Below are 20,026 nucleotides of genomic sequence, written 5' to 3'. Positions count from 1 at the left end.
ATTTCACTTAGCATGATATTCTCCAATTCCATCCATTAATTTGCAAACGCCATAATATTACTCTTCTTTGAGGCTGAGTAATATTCCATTGTGTATATATACCACAGTTTCTTTATCCATTCATCTGTTGAAGGGCATCTAGGTTGGTTCTACAATTGAGCTATTGTGAACTGAGCTGCATAGCAGCCCATTAGGTATGTTGTTTCCTTTTGTGCACAAAGCACGGTGCCAGTCAAGGATTCGATAGACCCATATGGGAACCGCTTCCTCTTGACCACACCCCGGGAAGCAAACTGGCAGCGTGCAGCCTAGTATCTTGTTCGTTGCTGCCTCTGCAGCACCAGGACAGGGCCGGGCGCGTAGTAGGTGCTCAGTGAGAGCAGCTGAATGGACAGACGTCTTTCCTGAGGGTCATCTGACAGTTGAAAGTGAACTTTACCCTCGGTCTGTATGTGCAGCTTCAGAAAAGCCACTCGGATCAGAGAAGATCTTTGTCCTGGGCTCGATGGCGTCGTGAAAAATCCCAGGAAGGACGAGGGAGGGAGTCAGGTTCTGACCCCGTGCCCTGGGGCTTCCTGACTCCTCCAGTGGACTGTCCTGCTCACCTGGAGCCGGGACTGGCTCCCGCCGCTGACCCCATCCTGGAAAGCCAGCCTCCTCTTCCGAGCGTCGTCTGTCCCCCTCCTGCTGTGGCTCCCGTGGCTGGGAAGCGGCCCTCCCGCGAGCGCTCCGGAGCCCCGGAGGCCTTGCTCCCTCTCACCCTCGCTGCGTTTCCCCCCAGCACAGAGCGAGCACCTGCAGGCCTTTCCCGGGGCCTCTGTCCCACCGCCTGTGACGTCTGGCTGTGTTCTGCAGGACGTTCGGTCCAAGAGAGCCGGGTGACGAGTACCCGGGATCTCTGTGTTATTTCTGGAGACTACGTAGACTAGGTCCTTACCTCAAAATAAAATGTCCCGTTAGCGAAAAGCAGAGTCCGTTCCAAGGATCATGGCTTCAAGTGGCCGGAGCGAAACTGAATATTTGGGAGGCTTCCCGGAGGTGAGGGTGGACGTGTGTCTCGGACACGTTTTGGGACCCTTTTCCTGGGCCTTCTGGCAAGCGGAGGGGCGGAGGGCCCAGCGAGGCTGCTCCCAGGGGCGTCGGGAGGCTCACTCAGTGGTGCTGTGCAGAGGGGCGAATGGATGCTTCTGGAAGTGGGCGCACTAGCCACTAGGCTGGCGGGGACAGACGGCCAGGAGGCTGTCCTTCCGCAGGGCACAGGCACAGCTTCGTTTGGAAGACCCCTTTCCATAAGTCCCTGCTGGGTCCCGCCTTAGGGGACAGTGGACTGAGAGCTGCCAGGGGGACACCAGGCCCAGCGGGCCAGCCCTGTGTGCTTCCCAGAGACCAGCGGGGCAGGCAGGCCTCCGTCCTCCCTGGGGCCGCGGGAGGAGCACGGCTCACATGCTGCGGGGTTCAGGTGAGGGGGTGGGGACGGTGTCTGGGGACAGTCACCGCAGCACACCTTTTTTGTCAATTAAAAATTCAGTGAGATAAGTGGAAGGGGAGGGGGGACTAGATGCTAGTCCTTGTGGCCCTGAGCCAGGCTTCGCCTGTCACCTCTGCTGCAAGCCCCGGAGCTGCCGCGCGTGACCTGTGGGGGCTCATGGACGTTCCTCCAGGGCCTCTGGAGCCTGCTCAGTCCCGGGCGCTGTGGGGGAGGCAGGGCCAGCTTGTCACTGTCCCCTCTGTGGCCTTGAGCCAGAGCGGCTGGCGGGGGGTCTGTGAGTGGACGGAGGCCCCTGAGGGGCCGGGGCCTGTGGTGACAGCGCCCCTGTGGGCTGAGCCCCTGGGCGGCCTGGCCTCCTCAGGGCGGCCGTCTCCTCTGAAAGCCGGAGGCAGGCCTGGCAGCCGCTTGGCAGGAGGCTCCTCCCCGGGAATCCGGGGAAAGGTTCTGCCAAGGTCCCCAAGGCCTCAGGAGAGGGTGTCCAAACCTGCCCTCCCAGCCTCCAAATGGACACGGAGACCTGGGGCCCGGGGACCGCTGGGCAGAACGTGTCCAGCAGGGGAGGGCAGCTGGGTTGGAGGCCAGTGCTCGCCCGGGCCCTCCCTGTACCCCGTCTTCTCAGAGGCTTCGAAACGCTGGAGACCAGCCAGGGATGGGCCGTAGGAGGTGTCACTCCAAGTGACTGTCCACACACAGGACCCGAAACACTGGCCCCTGGTGTGCAGAGCGGTGAGCGTCTGGCGGGGACCCAGGCAGGACGGCTGGTGGCACGGCCGGACCACCTTTGACCCCAGCCTCCAGTCCTTTCTGCCACCGTGGACGGGCCACCGTCCTGCCACAGAGACAGCGCCTGGGGAGAGGGGGTGGGGAGTCTGTGACCGCGTCCCTGCAGGCACAGGCCACCTGCGTCTGGGGTGGCATTGCCAGGCCACCAGCCCGGGCTGCAGAAGCTTCCGGCTGGGCTGCGGCGAGGGGCGCTGCTCCGGTTCTTGAAAAGGCAGCGGGCAGAGGCACCGCCACGGGGGGATGCGGGCCCAGAGGGCCACGTGAGCAGGGTGACGGTCATTCTGTCATTTCTCGCTGTGTGAAGGGTCAGACAGCCAGGAGGTGGGATTCAGAGCTGGGGGTGGGCGGCCTGCAGTGTCCTGGGGACGTGGCAAGTGCCCCCAGGCCTCCAGGGGATGGAGGCCACGGGGGAGGGAGTCCTGCCGTCGGGCGCTCCCAGTTTCAAACCTCGGAATCTCTTGGCAGTTCGGCAAAACCACGGTTCCTTTCTCCCGAGAACGCTCTTTAATGGATGCGATCAACGATCGAAGGTGTTAGAGGAAATCGATCGCATTGAAATCGGCTGTCAACGACACCAAACACGTGACCCGGGGGCTCCGCGCCTCCCTGTAGGGGGAGGGCCCTGGTGATACACTCAGGGTGCTCCTAGTGCGCGGGCGATTCGCCGTCCGCCTCCATAACGGAGCAGACGCTGGCGTGACAGGAGCCCTCACATCCAGGGCTGGGCAACGTCTCGCGGGCCTGCAGTCGGCCCACGGCAGTTAGTGGAAAGGTCCGAAGTGACAGCTCGTTTGCCTGACGAGACCCCCGCGTCCCCTCCAAGCCTTCCAACGCGGCGAAGGCGTTAAGTGCAGCAGAGACGACGTGTGCGCCCAGCGTTGAGCCGTGAAGGGTGAGCGACCAGGCCCAGTGCGTTAAACGGGGTGGATCAGAGCCCAGGCCCAAGAAATGCCCTGCAAGGAGACGACGTCTCAGGGCCAGACGCCCTGGACCCCGGGGACTCGGGCAGAGGCCGGGGGACTCGGGCAGAGGCAGAGGAACATGTTCTGGGTGGTTCCGCCATGGGAGGCTGGTACTTGGGGCACTTCTCTCCGCCTCAGGCCACCGTCTGTCAGTCCCATGTCCCATGGGGATGGAAATCCCAATTCCACGGTGGCAGATGAGCCATCAGGGCCTAACCTAACGCTTGTGCCTGGAGGTGCCGTGTGGATGTGCAACCTGTGGAACTGTACGCTGCGCCCACACCTCTCCTTTGACGGTGAGGCTCTCGATGACTTCCTGCCCATCAGCCCCCCCACCACCGTGGTGCCCTTGACTGACAATTGACAAGGTCATGTGCATGCTCCAAACTGGGGGTTCCGAGGTGGGGGTGGGAGAAAGCAGAGACCACAGAGGATATTTTACTTATGTCTCCAGAACTTGTCCCTCTAACCCAGTGACTATGAGGTACTCAGCATCCACTGTGTATCAGGAGTGCCTGGGACCTTGTGCCTCCGTTTCCCATTGATACCAGACTAGCAGTAGCAATCATCAGATGAGGAAACTGGCCGGAGCCTCAGACTCTTGATGACATTGCTTATTAAGGGTCAGGACCCTGTGACCTTACCCAGCTTAGTCAGGGGAGCTGCTCTTTGGACAAGAAATGGCTGTTTTCTGAACATGCCAGAACGGTTCAAGCCTCAGGACGTTTGTACTTGTGGAACCTGATGTCTGATTGCTGTGGGCTCTTCTCAGACTGGCTGCTACCTGTCCCAAGGGTTTTGACTCCATGGCGTCTTTGCCTGGTCCCCTGACCTCTTCAGACCCCCTCCTGCCAGGGTCAGCTCGCCCACTTACAGTTTTCACAGTTCTGACAGGATCGGGTTTCTTTTTGTTTATTTGGTTCCTACGTCCTTTTCCTTCTCCACCAGGACATAAGCTCTGAGGTAGCGGGAATATTTCTGACTTGCCGCTCCCCATTTTTCTACCTTCAAATGGTGCTTTGAATAAAACAGATTCTCAAATATTCACTAATGGACTGAACGCTGCTCTCCCGGGGGCCGTCCTGCTGGGGCTGCTGGGAGCTGCTCATCTCCGCAGGCCACGGTGCCTCTGCCTTTGGTTCCAACCGTCAGGAAGTCTCTCCTACTGCATTGATTCTGCCCCTTCAACCCCGCAGAGAAGTCTCTTCCTGCCACCTTTGGGAGGGAGCACCGTCTCTTCCTCCTTTGGTGACCCGTTTCCTCTCTGGTCCCTTCCTGCCTTTCCAGGTCCTCACAGGTAAGACACAAAGTCGGGGGCATCTCCTCGTAACTTCCTGAGCTCCCCCAGGCTGCCCTCTGTCGAGAGCAGTGAGTGAGAGAGGAATCGAGTTTGGTTCCGACAAGTGGATTCTATTCACGCAATGCACACTCAACATTCCTAATGACAGCCTGTCACCAATACATGGAAGATTCACTCCCTTGTTCACCCAGAGTCCAGTCCCCATGGACTTACTCAATGCGACGTCTGGTAGCCAAAAAGTCAGTCAGCAGGACCGAGGGGACTCCTCAGCCGTAGCCTCTCAGCTCCTCGGAGGTCTTTGGATGTCCTCGGGTGTCCGATAAACCAGAGGCTGGATGGTGGTCGTCACTGCGGGAGAGGTGGTCAGTCATCTGGCCTCGGTGACAATGGTCCATCAGCAATCAGTGATGGAGTGGACAGCAGCCAGGCAGTCAAGAGACAGAGCGACGTGGAGTCCTCTGGTTACGGTGCTGCTGATGGTTTGCTCCAAAAGTCCCGGGGTTTAAGTAGTGATTGTCACCCAGTCACGCTCTGGTCTTCATGGATAAAAACCAGGACACGACTAGACTAGGAGCCCCCACTCAGATCATAGATAAAGGTTCATATCAGCATTGTTCAGGAGTGTCATCCTGCCACACAGCAAGTTTGTCACCAGGCGCCTTTTGCGATTTTAGTTTTACAAGTTCAGGCAAATACCAAATACAGCTTATTATTCCTGCATAACACACGACTGCAGCCATTCCTATCACTTCCTGTCTCATTGCACCCTCTGCTCCGGACAGTCCCTGCCCAGCCAGGGGCATGCGGGGCCCAGCTTCAGCCGCGGTGGGGGCCTCGGCCAGGCAGGGCCAGGCAGGGCCAAGACTGCCAAGCTTCCCGGGGGGGACAAGGCCCAACCTCAAAGTCTGAGGGGCCCTGGCTCCAGCCCTGTACCTTCCCGGAACGGGACGTGCGCTGGGCTCTCAGACTCTCCAGGAGGAAGGTGCAGCCTGAGGACCTCCCCCGAAGCTCGCCTGGCAGTGCTTTTGTCAAGTGCCGGTGGCATTGTGACATCGCACAGGCCACCGCGTGGGGGTCTGCTCTGGGAAGTGCAGGCTTCCTCTGGGCTCCCTGCTGCGCGTGGCTGTGGGGAGAGGAATCGGTGGCCTGGTGGATGCTCGGGAGCCTGGACAGCGCTTTCCCATGGCGTGGGCAGCCTCCCTCTTCCTTGTCCCTTGTCCTCCCTGTGTCCTCCCCACCCCAGCCAGGTCCCCCATTTATGGCCCCTTCAAACAGCATGGCAGGATTCTTGGGCGATAAGAACCACCGTGCGATTGTTCGGGAGCCGTAAATGATTCTAATTGCCGAGGAATGGCTTTATTGCCTCCCGGTGATAACAGGGCTGTAACCTTCCTTCCCGGGAGCGCGGCCCACCCGGGGTCACTCGGCGGTCAGGGCCCTGGCAGCTGGGGAGAGGCCTTCAACCCCCAGGGTGCCTGGGAGCAGCCGCGCCTGGAGACCTCGCGGGCTCTGCCACCCTCCGTCTGAGCCCTGAGGCTGACCCGCGAGGACTTCCCTCCTATCCCACGCGCGACCCTGGAGCCCAGCCCTGTTTATTTATTCCAGCTGTGCAGAAATTGACAGTGGTGGGGGTCTGGGGGGGGCAGAAAGGTACTGGTCACAGCACAGGACCCGTTGGTCCTTCTGATGTTTATCGAGCACTTACCGCGTGCTGGACAGGCTGCGGGCCAGGCAAACAGACGGTGAGTGGAGGGACGCCAGGCGTGCCCACCTCTGGCCCCGCTCACATCCTGCCTTGTGCAGTAATGATGTGATTCATGTATACGTGAATCGCAATTTTATATGAATGGTGTTTACAAAGCACTGGCAGCAGATAAACCCGGATTCAGATCAGACCTCTGCCGTGTGACATCGGGCGAGTTATGTCCCCTCTCTGACACTCACGATGCCTATGTCAGGTTTGGCATGAGACGGAGCATTTGGCACATGGTAGGACCCGCCTTGGGGCCGCTGCTGTCCTGGTGAGGGGTCCTTGCGGTGGGCGGGGAAGGAAGCACTAGAGAGGATGAGGCGTGGGCTGGGGACGCAGCTCGGATGGTGGGTGCCTGCCTGGCGTGCACAGCCCTGGGTCCAGTCTACAGCACCACCAAAAAGAAAAAGAAGAGGATCTGCGACGTCTCTGCGCTGCCCGCCTGTGAAGACGCCTGGAGCTCATTCTAGGCCGAGGCGTCACCTGAGCCTAACTGCCACAGCGCGTCTGAGCTCCGCATTGTGCAAAGCGTGTCCCTGTCTCAAAGTGGAGCTTTGGTGCTCAGGAAACTGCAATGGCTGGGGCGAGGCGGGCGGTGGGCGAAGGGAGAGGCCGGGAGGTAGGAACGTGGCCGCCTCCAGCGCGGCCGGACTGCAGGCAGCAGGGAGAGGGGCGGGGGCGGTGGCCACAGGACCTTGGGAAGCCTCTGCCGCTGCTCTTGGCTTGCACTTGAACTTGTCCTCCTGCCCCTACCCTGTGGGTCCTGGGTTTGCCCCCGGGCTGCACCCACAAGCCCACCCTCCAGACCCCTGCGCGGAGCGTCTGGGAGCCCCCTTTGCACCTGCAGCCCGGCCCCTTCTCCTGACCCTCCGGAAGTCCTGGGTTTGAGTCTCTGGCTCCCCAGACTAGTTTTTTTCCAGTTCTTTTCTTTCTTCCTTTTTTCCCCCCAAGAGTGATTCCTAGATTATTATTATTTTTTATCGTGGGAAGTTCCCAGCACCCCCAGAGCAGAGGACGGCTTCACCAGCCCCCGCAGCTGGTCTCCCTTCCCGGCCGGGCTTCTCCAGCCCCACCTGGTCTCTGTGCCTGTTTGCTGGGCTCTGAGATGGAACCTCAAGCTGATGTCCCTTCTCCCTTGAGTATAAGATCTCACATCCCGAACACGGAGGGTTGTTAAAAATCCAGACAACTAACCCAACTGGCAGGAAGACTTAACTTCTCCTCTTACGCAGTCTATGCTGAGGTTTTTGATCGTACCAAAGAATCTTTTTTCACAGTTAGAAATAAAACATCCAGAAAAACAAAAACAAAAAACAAAAAACCAAGAAAACCTCGTGTATGCACTTGCTTGTTTGTCCCGAGTTTCTTTTACTCAGCTCCCGCCCTCCTTGTTCCTTGAAGGAAGATTTATCAAGGACGCAGGCCCACGTGTCCTGTGGACCAGTGCACGTTCTGCTGACCGCTTCTCCATGCGGCTGGGTTTTTCCTTCTACCTTCTATTTTTCCTGTCATAGGTGGTTAAATCCTCAGGAGTGATTGGCGTCAAGTTTCATCGTTTTTAGGCAAGAACCCCTTGCTGGTGTGGCTGTCTCCTCCCGGTGGACTTCCTGGGGATTCTACTCTTGGCAAGACTAAAGTGGCCGGGGAATCAGCTGGTGTCAGCCGGACCCACCCCCAGGTTGTCTCTTTTGAACGTAGTTCAGTTTGTCTGCACTTCTCTCTTAGGAAGAGAGAACGTCAAGAAAAAGTTTGGCTCCCGCAAGAAAAAGCTTGGCTCTCGCAAGAAAAAGCTTGGCTCCCGTTAGGGTTGCATTACAGAGGAGGAGGGTCCCCTTCTTTAATCTATATCTAATGCTCCTACTCATGCAGCCAAAGGTCCCGTTAACTCTTCTGGGGCTGCTGAAATTCCACTGAGCTCGCCTTTGGATAAAGTGCCCAAGGTTTTCTCTCCTGGACTTTTGCTAAATGACCTTCCTTTCTTCAAGAACTTTCCTCCCAAGGGAAGGGCCTTCTGTCTACCAAAGCGGGGTTTCCTCTGGTCCCAGCCAGTTTCTTCAGTTTCATTTCCATTGTGATTTTGCCTGTGGGGAGGGCGGGTGCAGAGGGGGCCTCAGAGCTTCTCTGTGGATGGGGAAACAAAGTCTGGGGACAGCCTGGCTCCGAGTCGAGTTGCTCATGGTCAAGCCTGGTGGGGCTGCTGCGCCCGTGACCAGGTCTTCCCGCTCCGCGCTTGGCCCTCGTCTTGGGCTGTGGGAGCCGCTGAGCCGTCAGCCCCGGGGCCACAGGAGGTTCGCGGCTGCGCTGGGAAGGTCTGGTCTGGGTGGTTTGGTCCACAGCCACAGGTTATGGAAGTGCCGGGAGCGCTGTCTGCAGCCACCTCGGGCTCAGAAGGTCCATCCTGCCCGGGGTCCATCTTTGCCCAAGGTGACCTCCCAGGAGGCTCCCGACCTCCCTTTCTGCACTGCGGCCTCAGCCCTGCAGGGCCCCTGCCCCTCCCTCGATCTTATGCCTGGCGCCCAGCCGGGGCCCGATGCTGGGGGTTGGAGGGACAGGTGGTCTCCCCTGTTGTCACCGCGCCTTCCCCGTCCTGTCCAGGCTGTTCCTAAAAGCATTGAATGCAGTCATCAAGGTGCTGTGGGGAGGCCTGGGGCCCACGGCCAGCCATTTACTCATTTAGCTGTCTCACGGGCATTTATGGAGTGCCCTCTGTGTACCAGGCACGGTTGCAGACACTTGGGACAGCAGTGAACAGAGTTGTCAAGCATCTGGAAGCTTCCTTGTGGAGCTCGCCTTCTATGGAAGGAACAGGGAGTGAAAAACAGGTCAGTCAATCACAGGGTGTGTCAGGTACCACGAGGATAGAAAGCAGAGAAGGGCACTAGGGCTGTAAGAAGGTGGGAGGGGGGACTTTCAATTGTAAAGGTCTGGTTGGGGAAGGCCTCCCTGAGAAGGTGATGGAGGAAGGTGAGGGAGGGAGCCATGCGGGATTGTGGAGAGAGAGTGTTCCAAGCAGAAGGAAGAGCCAGTGCAAAGGCCCTGAGGCAGGAGTGTAGCTTTTCTATATTGTCCTTTAGGCTCTTCAACTCACCCCTTGGGCCTGCCTCTAGCCAATATTTCCCCAAATTTTCCATGGAAAGGAAAGGCTGTGTCAAGTCCCTCACCTACACCCATTCATCTGTTCCAGTTAGTGTAACAAAGTTCCCAGTGTGTTTGGGACATGTCCCAGTCTCTGACTGTTGTCCTAAACAGATTATTGATAGCTGTTCCTTTTCTTTCTTGACGCTGTCCTGGTTTGGATGCTAAATATCTGGTCATCCTGGTTATGACCCTACAGACTCATTTTAAAAAAAAATCTAATAGATTTTCTTTTCTTTTACAGAACTTTGAATGCCTGACAGGGAAAATTATTAACTCTAACAATTACTTACAGACCCTCATAAATCTCAAACTAAGTTTACATAGTAAGTAGAACAAATGATAAATATAAATAGGTTTCTGGACCATTCCAACATTTTCTCACGTCCAAACTCATTTTACCTGTTCGAGTTTTCAAAAGGGAAATCATGGCTCTCACGGAGACGGAAGATGAACACCTGCTCACTTAGTTCGTTAATTAACGAAGGACCCGTAAGGCGTGACAGCTGGCTTTGCGGAGAACCGTGGTGGCTTCCGATACCTACCAGGCAGAACGCATTTGTGCTGCCACAGCAGGAGCCGCTTGCAGGCGGTGACACCGGGGGAGCCTCGGGGCCTCCGCCGTGGACTTCTGTTGAGTCCAGCCCGGCCATCCAGGTGTGGACCACAGAGTCGGCGGGTCCCTGGGGCCGAGGGCAGGGCCAGCTTCCCCCGCTCCATCCGGGCACGCTGGGCCTTGCTCCTGGGCCAGAGCTTTGCCATCGTGTCCTGTGGCTCCTCAGCGCCCACCCGCCCTGTGCCGGGACCTGGGCCCGTCCCGACACCCTGTCGGGAGGAGTTTCCACGAGGACCTTCTCTGGGCTCCCGGGGGCTCCAGCCACCGCAGTCCTTCGCCCTGGTCTCCCCCCTTCTGGGGAAGGGAGTCCCGCTGTCTGAGCCAGTTGGGCACCAGGGTCCTGGGACTCGCCATCTCCTGGGACCCTGCGTAGAGTCTGGGCTCCGACACTGGCTTTCACAGAGTGAAGAGAGTTCCAGAACCTCAGAACGAGGAGACCTGGGAGGTGTTTGGACTGAGTGGCTGGACAGCTGAGGCCTTGGGTTCTGGAGAGGGAAGTTGGCCTCCGCCATGCAAGAGGGGCTGGAGCAGAACCAGGCGCCCCGGCCCCCAGGGCTGAGGTGGACCGCGTGCATTAGAGCCTGAGGGAAGGCCACCCGGAGACCTGGCTGTGGTCAGGCCGGGCCCTGGGTGGAGAGCACGGCCCCGTGTGAAGAGCAGAGGTGGACAGCAGAGGCCAGGGTTGTGCCCAGGTGCCAGGCTGGTGCATCTGAACGTGGTCCATGGGGCAGAGCATGGGGTCTGCCCAGGCCTGGGGCGGAGTGGACAAAGAGACTCCGGGTCACTCCATCCTGGGCTCATTCACTTGTTCACTCATTTGCAAACCTACCTGTTCCTCCTCCTGCAATATTTCCTCCAAGTATCGGGACAATGGAACCTGGGTCCTGGGCCTGAGGTGACCCCTCCAGCTCTTGTCCTGCGAGGGCCACAGGCAGGGGCAGCTCCCAGAGTGGCCACGCTTGCAGGACGGGCTGCCTTGAGTGTCCACAGGCGCCAGCAGGTTTCAGGTGCCTGGAGGGTTGGGGATGAGCAGACGTGGTTGCGGGGGACATGCGGTAGCTAGCAGGGGACACGCACGCGCCCAAGGCGGGGGAACCTCGGCCACTCACCTCTGAGCACCTAAGGCGAGGCAGGAGGTGGCACTGGCTGGTCAGCCCCGATTTGTTTGAAAAGAAGAAGGAATCTGTAGTTTTTAGACGTGAGATTTCTGGCTACAGGTTCAATGAGTCTGTCTGACGTTCAGATGGGACCCGTAAGTCACCGGTTGGCACACGGGAGGAGGCGTGGTCTCCTGCACCTGCTCAGAGGACTCCCTCCACCAGCATAGAGCACAGGGGCTTATTTCCTGCCCCAACCCAGGAAATACCCCGGGGAGGGCAGGGTACCGGTGGGAGGGAGCCAGAGGAGGAAAGAGGGACTGTCCTAGTCCTGGAGGGTTGCGTGCAGTCCCCAAATGTGTTCAGCTGAGCGATCCATGTGCGGGAGCCCAGGTGCTCAGCAGGAGCGGCCGCGCGGGGGTCTTCTGCATGGTCGGCCCTCAGCCCCTGCATCTCCCTGGGGCTTGCTATCTGCTAATAGGAGCAGAGGGAAGAGTTGCCTGTCTGGTTGCTCTGGAGTCCTGCTGTCGTGGTTCTGTTTCCACGTAGGCCTCCTCTCCACCCGTGTGGAGGTCTGTTTGTGCACGTGGCGCACCTGCTAGCAGATGCTCCGGGTCCTACCTGTGCCAGGCCCTGCTTTGGCTACTGGGAATAGAGCAGAGCGCAGATTAGGTGTGATCTCTGGCTTCACAGAGCTTGCGTTTCCATTTCTGGGAGACGGACAATAGTAAATAATAAAATGTATAACACCTCAGGTGTTAAGTGCTAAAAAGTAATAAAATGGGGTGACGGGGCCAGAGAGTGACATGGTGTGTGTGACATTTCAGGCAGGATGATTTGGGGGCACCCAGTGGAGACTGGGAGGAAGTAAAGGAGTGAGGTGGGGGAAGCTTATTTCAGGCACAGTGAAAGTAGAGCACGTGCAAGAGTCCTGGGGTAGGATTGTGTTTGCACCTTGGATCAGCAGGATGTGGGGTCAGTGTGACTGGGACAGAGCATGCTGGGGAAAGTGGCAGGAGACCCAGGACTCTGCATGTGGGCCATGGAAGGACTTTGGCTTCACCATCCTGGTGATGGAAAAGAACCTGAAGGTTGTGAGAGACAGGATCTGACTTACATCCTGCTGGGATCTCTCCGGCTGTTAGTGGGGGATGGGCCGGGGAGGGGGATGGCCAAGATGAGAGTCACGTGTGGGTGTCGGGGACACAATGGCACCTGGCGTCAGGGAGGTGGCACTCAGTGCTGGACTTGCCACTGGATTCGAGGGAAGGGTTATGGAGAAGGAGCTCAGGATCTCCCCCAGGCTCAGCCAGTCTCCCTTGAGGGGCTTCTACTTCCGCTGCCGGGAACCTTGGCGCACATCCCTATACTCAGACCCACCAACTGCTGCGCCTGTTCACGGACGGATGCTTCCTAAGAGCCGTGTCCTTGGGGCTCTGCTGTGCCAGCGTCCGAGGGCACCGTCACAGAGTAGCTCTGTGGCACGAGGGCCATCGCTGCCAGGACCACCGAGGCACCCGCGGCCCAACACGGGCCAACGCAACCTTACGCCCTGAGTGCCTGTGCGTGTGCACTTAACACGTCTGCGTAAACAGGTGAGTCAGGACCACGCGGCGAGCGCGGTGCCAGGCAGGAGCCTCTCCCGCCTTCCCTCATCCCAGGGAGCCGCAGGCCCCGCCAGGGCCAGGAACTTCCCAGGCCCCTGCTCGAGAAGGAGAAGAACCATCATCTTATCACCAGCTGCCTTTCATCACGCAAAGAGGGAGTTGACGTGACACCGCGAAACGCCCGCGGAACTTAATGAAGACACAGTTCTTTGGGTCTCTCCAACTTACGCTTAACGAGCTCAGAATGCACTTGACGTGATTAAGTGACTTCAGCTGATTCTTTTTTTTTTTTGAACTGTTTTCATGTCAGCTTCAATTCTGTTGCTGAGGCTCCTAAAGAAGGAAGCTGTAGGATTAGGAAGGCCTAAGTGTAAAGGAGGAGTCGAGCCCAGGGATGGAGGAAGAAGGTTGTGCGCTCCCACAGGTGGAGAAGGAAGAGGAGTTTGATGCATTGCCCGCTGTTAGATGTACCCTGTCGCACCCGTCAAAACAAAATGCCCACATAAGGTGACGTTCATGAGAGACAGTCAACTAGGGGCTGGAACATCGGGCGAGCATTCCCTGGGCTGATAATGTCAGAATTCATGATCAGTCAAACATGCGGTGCCGCACGTCCTCTCGTCAATAGAATCACTGGGTCGAAGAGTCGCATTCAGATTGTTACTAGCTGGTGTCAGCTGGCCCTCTGAGGTGATTTACTAATTCCACTTCCTCGCGGGCAAGAGTGCCTGTTTTGTGAGCCCTCACCAACGGATTTGCCAACTGGAAGGATGAAAAGGTGCATTTCCTTAGGATTTGATCTACACTGCTAGTTGTGGCTCAGGCTGAGGATATGTCCCCATGTTTGGTACCCATTTGTTCCTGTGTCCTGTGAATCTCTTACCATATTTCTGAACATTTCGCAGATAGAGATTTTTTAACTGGAGTTCTAGAGGAACTTGAAAAGCAACAAATAATAGTCTCCTACATCCACAGTGTCTGTCTGTTTGCTTTTTGGTGCTGCGGGGAGGACACTAGAGTGCTCTACTACTGAGCTACGGCCCCGACCGTTTTTTTTTTTTTTTTTTTTTTTTTGAGAAGGGGCCTGCAAAGTTGTGAAGGCTGGCCTCGACCATGCCGTCCTCCTGCCTCAGCCTCCCAAGTCACTGAGTTTACAGGAGTGCACACTGCACCCAGCTCCATAAAGTGCTTTTACAGTACAAAACCTTCACAGTGGCTCTTTTACCCTATTTAATGGGTGGGAGAGTCAGAAGCAGAGAGATGAAGGTGACTTTATGTGGGGAAAGCCGTAAAAGCTGTTGAAAGGGGCACGTCAAAAGGACTGCGGTTCTGTTGGGTCACCTTGAAGGACGTCCGCCTTTTTCATTATTTTTGAGCTATTTTTCAACTCAGGTTACTGAAAACTGATAGGAATGCAAACGAATCACGTCCAGTGAGGTGACAGCGGTCACTGCCCATGGCTACTGGCTCCTGGGTCTTGAGGCTGGGAATCCAAGGTGCAGGGGCTGGCTGGAGGGGCCTTCCGTGTCATGGTGGGAGCGTAGGGAGAGAGGAGGGGGCTGGACTCGCCTTTCTGTGAGGAAGCCCCTCCCAGCGCGATGGGGTTGATGCTTCATGAGCCCAGAGCCCCCCCGGCCTCGGCCCCCTCCCAGGTCCTGCCTCTTGGTGGCAGTACGATGGCAGGTTTTGGGGATAGTTTGAAACCATGGTCAAATTTAGAAGAATTTACCTTTAAAAAAGTTGTCCCTGGACCTCTCTCAAGCCTCCAGTCCTCACGGCTGGAATACGAGCCCACCAGAATGAGGCTCGTGCGTCCGTGGGCTTCTCGGTGATGATTGGTTTTAAGCCTCAGAGCTCTTCGCAGAGGTCGTGAAAGCAATGACCCTTTCCCTGGGAAAACTGGACTCAGAACTTTGCACACTGTCTGAGGATCCCCGGCTCCGCGGGAACGGGCTGTGAGCTCGCGGGACGGAGCTGGGCGTCGGAGTGGCTGCTGGCCGGGAGGAGGCAGAGGCCGTTCGAGAGAATGGCTGTCTTCTTCACGGGTGCCGAGGGCTCTCCATGTGCTCAGATGGATTAACTCAGAGTCACAGGAACCCCACGAGGCAAGACAGTGGTTATCCAGGGCCTGGTGCACAGAGGGGGCGGGTCATTGGCCCAAGGTCACACAGCTGGCTGGAGTGGCTAAGTGATTCCTTTGTCCCACAGACATAAGGAAAAGGGAGCAAAACTCGTAGGGAGGAAGAAAGGGCACTGCCGTGAAGCTGCGACGTCTGGTCACCTGAACCCCTTAGGGTTGGGTGAGCCCTGTTTTCAGAGGAGCCCTGGGGAGGGAGGGGCTGTGACAGGGAAGGAGGGCGGGGACCCAGGGCAGGGACTTGTGCTTCTCCTGCTCCACTAGGAGGTTTGGGGCTCTGCAGCCTCATCCACGATCGTCCCGAGGAAAGGCCACCAGAGAGGACCGGAGTCGGGAGTGAGCGAGGCCCAGGCCTGGCCGGGCCCCCGAGCAAGGCAGAGGCGGGCGCTGCTTCCAGAAGGTGGTGGCGTTGGTGAGAAGGCTTCCCCTCGCCCGCCGCAGCCCGGGAAGACCCGCGGGAAGCGGGGGCACATGAGGGATCAATAGCCTAGAAGCTGCTAGAATCAACGTCCCGACCACAACTGGGAAAGCAGGCCCGGTGACGGCCACAGGCGGAGTCCCGTTTTGCACACTGGGCACCTGTACCCAGTTCCCGCCGCTCACTCTGTGGGTGGCCTGGCTCTTCCCTCCGTTGGCTCCAGCCTTCTCCGTTGGCCAGGGTGGCCTGGAGATGGGGGGTCACTGAGAGGGCCCAGGGCTCGGAGCCATGGGGTGCTTTCCTGCTGACAAGGCACATCGCGTCCTGTGATTGGCAGTGGTGGCCAGGTCCTGTGCCTGGAAGCAGAGCTGGCACAGTGGCCTCCACCCCACAGAGGAGAAACCCACCACCCAGAGAGACGGAGCATGCGTCTACCGGGAACCCCGGGGAGTGCGGACCAGGACGGGCTTCCTTGCTGTGGCTCTGCCCCTGGGTGGGCCACGCCTGGGCAGAAGGCGTGCTGGGAAGACTCCTAGGACTTACTTTGTGCAAAGACACAGAAGCCAGTCCCGACTGTCCCGCTTAGGGGAGCAGGCCCGGTCATCCCCAGCCAGGGCAGGTCTCAGGGCCACCGAGGCAGAGGGAAGTTCAGAGGGGGTTCCATGGCAGGGCAGCCACATTCCTTGTGAGTGTGGGGACGAGGACCTTACGCCACACGGCTCAGCTGTGCCCTCTGCAAAGCACTCTGGCCTCCTCTTGGAGCCCCCGAATGGCGCTGGGGAGTGGGTGGGGGTTTCTGCATCCCTTCTACAGCTAGGAAACGCAAGGCTCGGGCAGGGCACGTAGTTGGCCAGGGAGCCCTGCATGGGGACAGGAGTTGGGTGGAACGGCAGACTCTCCGGGACCCAGCGAGCTGGCCGCCCCTGGACCTGTGCCCGGGAGTTTCTGTCTTACTCCTCGTTCACACCGGGAACCACCACGGCCCTTCCCAATCCAGTAGAATAACCAACGACACTAAATTCTGTTTTAAACTAGAAAAAAATTCTATTTCTGTCCCACTCTGGGGTTCACATCAAAGCCGTAAAGGAGTTAGACACATGTCCACTGCAAGGTCACCGGTGCGCAGCCGCTCACAGGGGAAGGTCGGCTCCAGCCTCCCACCTGCCGCCGTCCATCTCTGCTTCCAGTTCCGGGCTTGCAGCGTCCAGGAGGAGCCAGGACAGATGAGCAGGTGAGTGAGCGACACCTTCGCGGCCTCCTCTCTGCCCTGGGGCTCACCACGGCTCACCTCACCCAAGTAAGGGAGAGAGGTTGGTTCAGAAATCGTCTTGTCCAACTGCTTTATGTTACAGATGAGGTCCAGAGAGGGCAAGTGACTGGCTGGAGGTTGCACAGTGAGTTCGAGGAAGCTCAGGTGCGAGAGGACCACCTACTCATTCCCGTTCAGCTTGTTTTCTGCACCAGGAGAGCAGCTTGGGCTGGAGAGACCAGCAGGTCCTCCACTGTCTACCCAGCCACCGAGGCCCGTGAGCACTTCTGGTGGCATCTCAGGACAGCTGAGCAGGTGATCCTCCCTGAGGCCCAGGGCACCCTCTGCCACCAGAGAGAGAGGGTTTCTGGTTCCTATGTTGAAGGGGCACAGATGCCACCCCAGCTGGGGTGCGGAGGTGGAAGGATGCAGAGGGTGGGGACGCAGTTCTGCTGGAGGAGAGGGGCCGGGAAGGGCGGCATCTCCCACGGGTGCTGCGGGAGGAGGGCGAGGCGGGCAGGGACCCAGGCCGCGGTCAGCTGGCGTGGAGCAGGTGGGTCACAGCGTGAGGGAGGAGCCAGCCTGGGCAGGGCAGAGGGTGGCAGCGTGGAGCCCTGCGGGAGGAGAGGCCAGGAGAGAGGTGAGCGTCACGGTAACCCAGGGCCGTCCCTGCAGCTCCCAGCTTCCCCGTGGCCTGGGACCTTCTGGGCTCAGCTGTGAAAGTCCTGCCTGGACCCCTGGGAACCCTGGTCCCTGTAGGAAGTGCCATGTCCCTGGGGCTAGGAAGAGTCCTAACCCTGGCACTCGCACTCAGTAGTCAGAGCCCAGTTTCTGCAGTAGCAAAAAAATAAGTACATGAGAAAGTTCCAGCTGGGAGCCTCACCATGTGGGGTAAAGCCAGAGCCCCGGGCCAGGGCAGGCTGTCCGCCGCTTACTGCTCTGCCCGCTGGGACCAGGGCCTGGACGCACCCAGAGCATACGTTGGCTCCTCGGTAGCGGATGTTTCGGGAGTGCTTCCTTGACACTAGGAATTAGAATTCTCCACGGCTCAGTCATTTCAGCCCCATCAGATCCTGTTACTGCTCTCTGGGGGACAGGTGGCTTTTCCGGGCTGAGCTGGGGTTTGAACCCAGGCCGGTGGACTCTGGCACTAACGCGCCACCTCTGTGTCCTGCACCTTACTCCGAGACTGTTCTGTAAGCTGTGACATTTTGTACAAGTCCCACATTCCACCCCCTGGAGGAAGGAGTCATGATGGTCCTTCAGGGATGAGGACAGGGACAGAGAGCCAGCCACGGGGCCCCAGGCTGGCCTTCCAGGTGCTTCCTTGCCCATGCTGTTTCTAGAAGGCTGTAGACGCAGCCCCGGCGCTTCCTGGCATCTGGGACCGGCTGGGATGTTCCTAGATGGTGGTCGCTCCAGTCCCGCCACCCCCCCATGACCAGGCCACTCACAGTCACTTCCAGATTCAGGGGCAGGGACGAGTCAGCCTCGTCCAGCTGCGGCAGGGTGCCTAGGCTGCTGATCTTCTCCTGCTTCCTCCGCTTGGCTCGCTGATTCTGGAACCAGATCTGTGGTTACAGGGGATGGAAAAACATGAACGAAGTTTCCCCACCTAGTACCTGTCCTCAAAATGCTCACGACGGCACCTTCCATGGGTCTGCACTTCACAGTTTATAAGGCCGATGCACACAGCATTTCTTCAGATCTGGAGCTCAGCTTTCTGAGAGGGGACCTGGTTCACGACCTCTGGTGCCTGCAGGGCTGTGGGGACCATGCAGACCATGCAGGAGTGATAAACGGGAGTCCAGGGGTCTGTGGTGACCTGACCCCAGAGGGCACAGCTTCTCAGCTCCTGCCAATACCTGCGAATGTGAGCCCCACATTTTGACTTGACCAGTCTCCAGGGTGAAAATTTTGATTTTTATGTGAAAGCATCTAAGTTTGAAAATACTGTGCAGACCAAATAAAACCCACCCGTGCTCCGTTTTCCACCCGAGGAGGAGTTGAATTCTAGGCTTTACGCAGATGCAGGTGCTGAAGACTCGCCTTTCCTCCTGATTTCAAACGGGAGAGAAAAGGGGGGACGTGGAGGCAGGTGGTCCTCGGCCAGGAGGAGAGGGGTTGGAACGGAGCAGAGTGGAGAGCTGGCCTGGGCCTCGTTTAGACTCAGAACCTCTCCATTGTGTTGGTTTTTTAAAATGAAGAAGACGTAGAAGACTACTTTAGATCCAAGGTGACACCGTAGGATCCGGTAGAACCTTGGTGCCGGCCTGGTGTTTGAGAAAGTGTGAGGAGGAGGGAGGTACCCGCTGGTGACAAGGGACACTGTGTCTGTGCCCAGGGATGAGGGAACAGACCCTGTGGGTGAAGAGAGGACAGATGGCAGATTAGGCTGTTGGTGCTTGAACCAGGCTCTCGCCATGGACCAGGGGCTTTACAAATCTCTGCTGCCTCCGAAGGGGCACCCCGTGGTCTTGGTCACGGTGTGGCCATGGCAACCTGCGTGCCAAATCCTGCCTTCCGTGTGTTTTTGAACAGCTCATGAGCTGAGAATGACTTTTAGTCTTAAATGGTTGAGAGAAAAATCAAAAGAGTAATATTCCATAACATGCAAATTATACAGTGTTCATGACGTCTTATCAGAACCCCACTGTCACGGTTTGGATCTGGAGTGTCCCTCAGGGGCTCCTGTGTGGCAGGTTTGGTCTCTAAAGCAGCGGTGTCAGAGGCGGGGCTTTGGGAAGTCATTGGATTTCGAGGGCTCTGGCTCACCGTGGGTTGATCCATCGTGGATTCATAGCTAAATGGACTACTGGGGACTGCAGGGGGCAGGACCTGGCTGGAGGAAGTAGGTAACCAGGGCCGTGATGCAGTGTCCCTAGCCCCTCCCTCCCACTGCATCCTGGCTGCCATAGCTGAGCAGCTTCTCTCCACCACAGCCTTCAGCCATATTTTTTCCTCACCAAAGGCCCAAAACAATGGAGCCAGCTGATCATGGACGGAACCCCCTGAAAACTGAACTGAAATAAATCTTTCCTCCTTTAAGTTGCTTTTCTCAGGTATTTTGTCACAGTGACAGAAAACTGACTAGCACAACCACCAGGCTCTTTGGTTTCCATCTTGTCTGACTGCTTTTATGTTGCAGCCTTGAACGGTCGCTCTGAGTCACTGTGTGCCCCACAATGACTAAAGTTGTTACCATCCGGACCTTTACAGAAGTTTGAGGACCCCTGGTCTGGACTGGTAAGACCTACTCTGTGAATGAGGCTGTGGGGTGAGTAACTTCTGGAGCTGTAAGCAGGTGGGAAGAGAGGGACAGAGGCCAAGACCGACAGAGGCCCTGGATGCTGTCTCAGTCCATTTGCCCCCCACAAAAGGAGAGAAACCACCTTATAATGATGGTTTATTTCTCATATGATGGTGATTGAAGTTCTTGGAAAATAGTATTTGGCCAAAATGACAGTACTCTTGAGATGAAGC

The 20,026-nt window shown here is 57.7% G+C and overlaps 1 protein-coding gene across 1 annotated transcript in view; it reads right to left on the bottom strand.

The window, feature by feature from the left end:
- Positions 1-16,917: 16,917 nt before the first annotated feature.
- The window catches only part of Isx (intestine specific homeobox), a 37,371-nt gene continuing 34,262 nt past the window's right edge, over positions 16,918-20,026 (bottom strand). The window contains exons 5-6 of the mRNA XM_047549808.1: positions 17,998-18,114; positions 16,918-17,157 (exon numbers count right to left, since the gene is read on the bottom strand). Of these exons, the coding sequence (XP_047405764.1) occupies positions 16,918-17,157; positions 17,998-18,114 (357 nt within the window). The remainder of the gene's footprint in view (positions 17,158-17,997; positions 18,115-20,026) is intronic.

The sequence above is a fragment of the Sciurus carolinensis genome, chromosome 4, assembly GCF_902686445.1.
Source record: "Sciurus carolinensis chromosome 4, mSciCar1.2, whole genome shotgun sequence".
NCBI lineage: Eukaryota > Metazoa > Chordata > Mammalia > Rodentia > Sciuridae > Sciurus > Sciurus carolinensis.
Note: the sequence above shows the minus strand (reverse complement) of the source record. Positions and strands in the feature narration are given on the sequence as shown.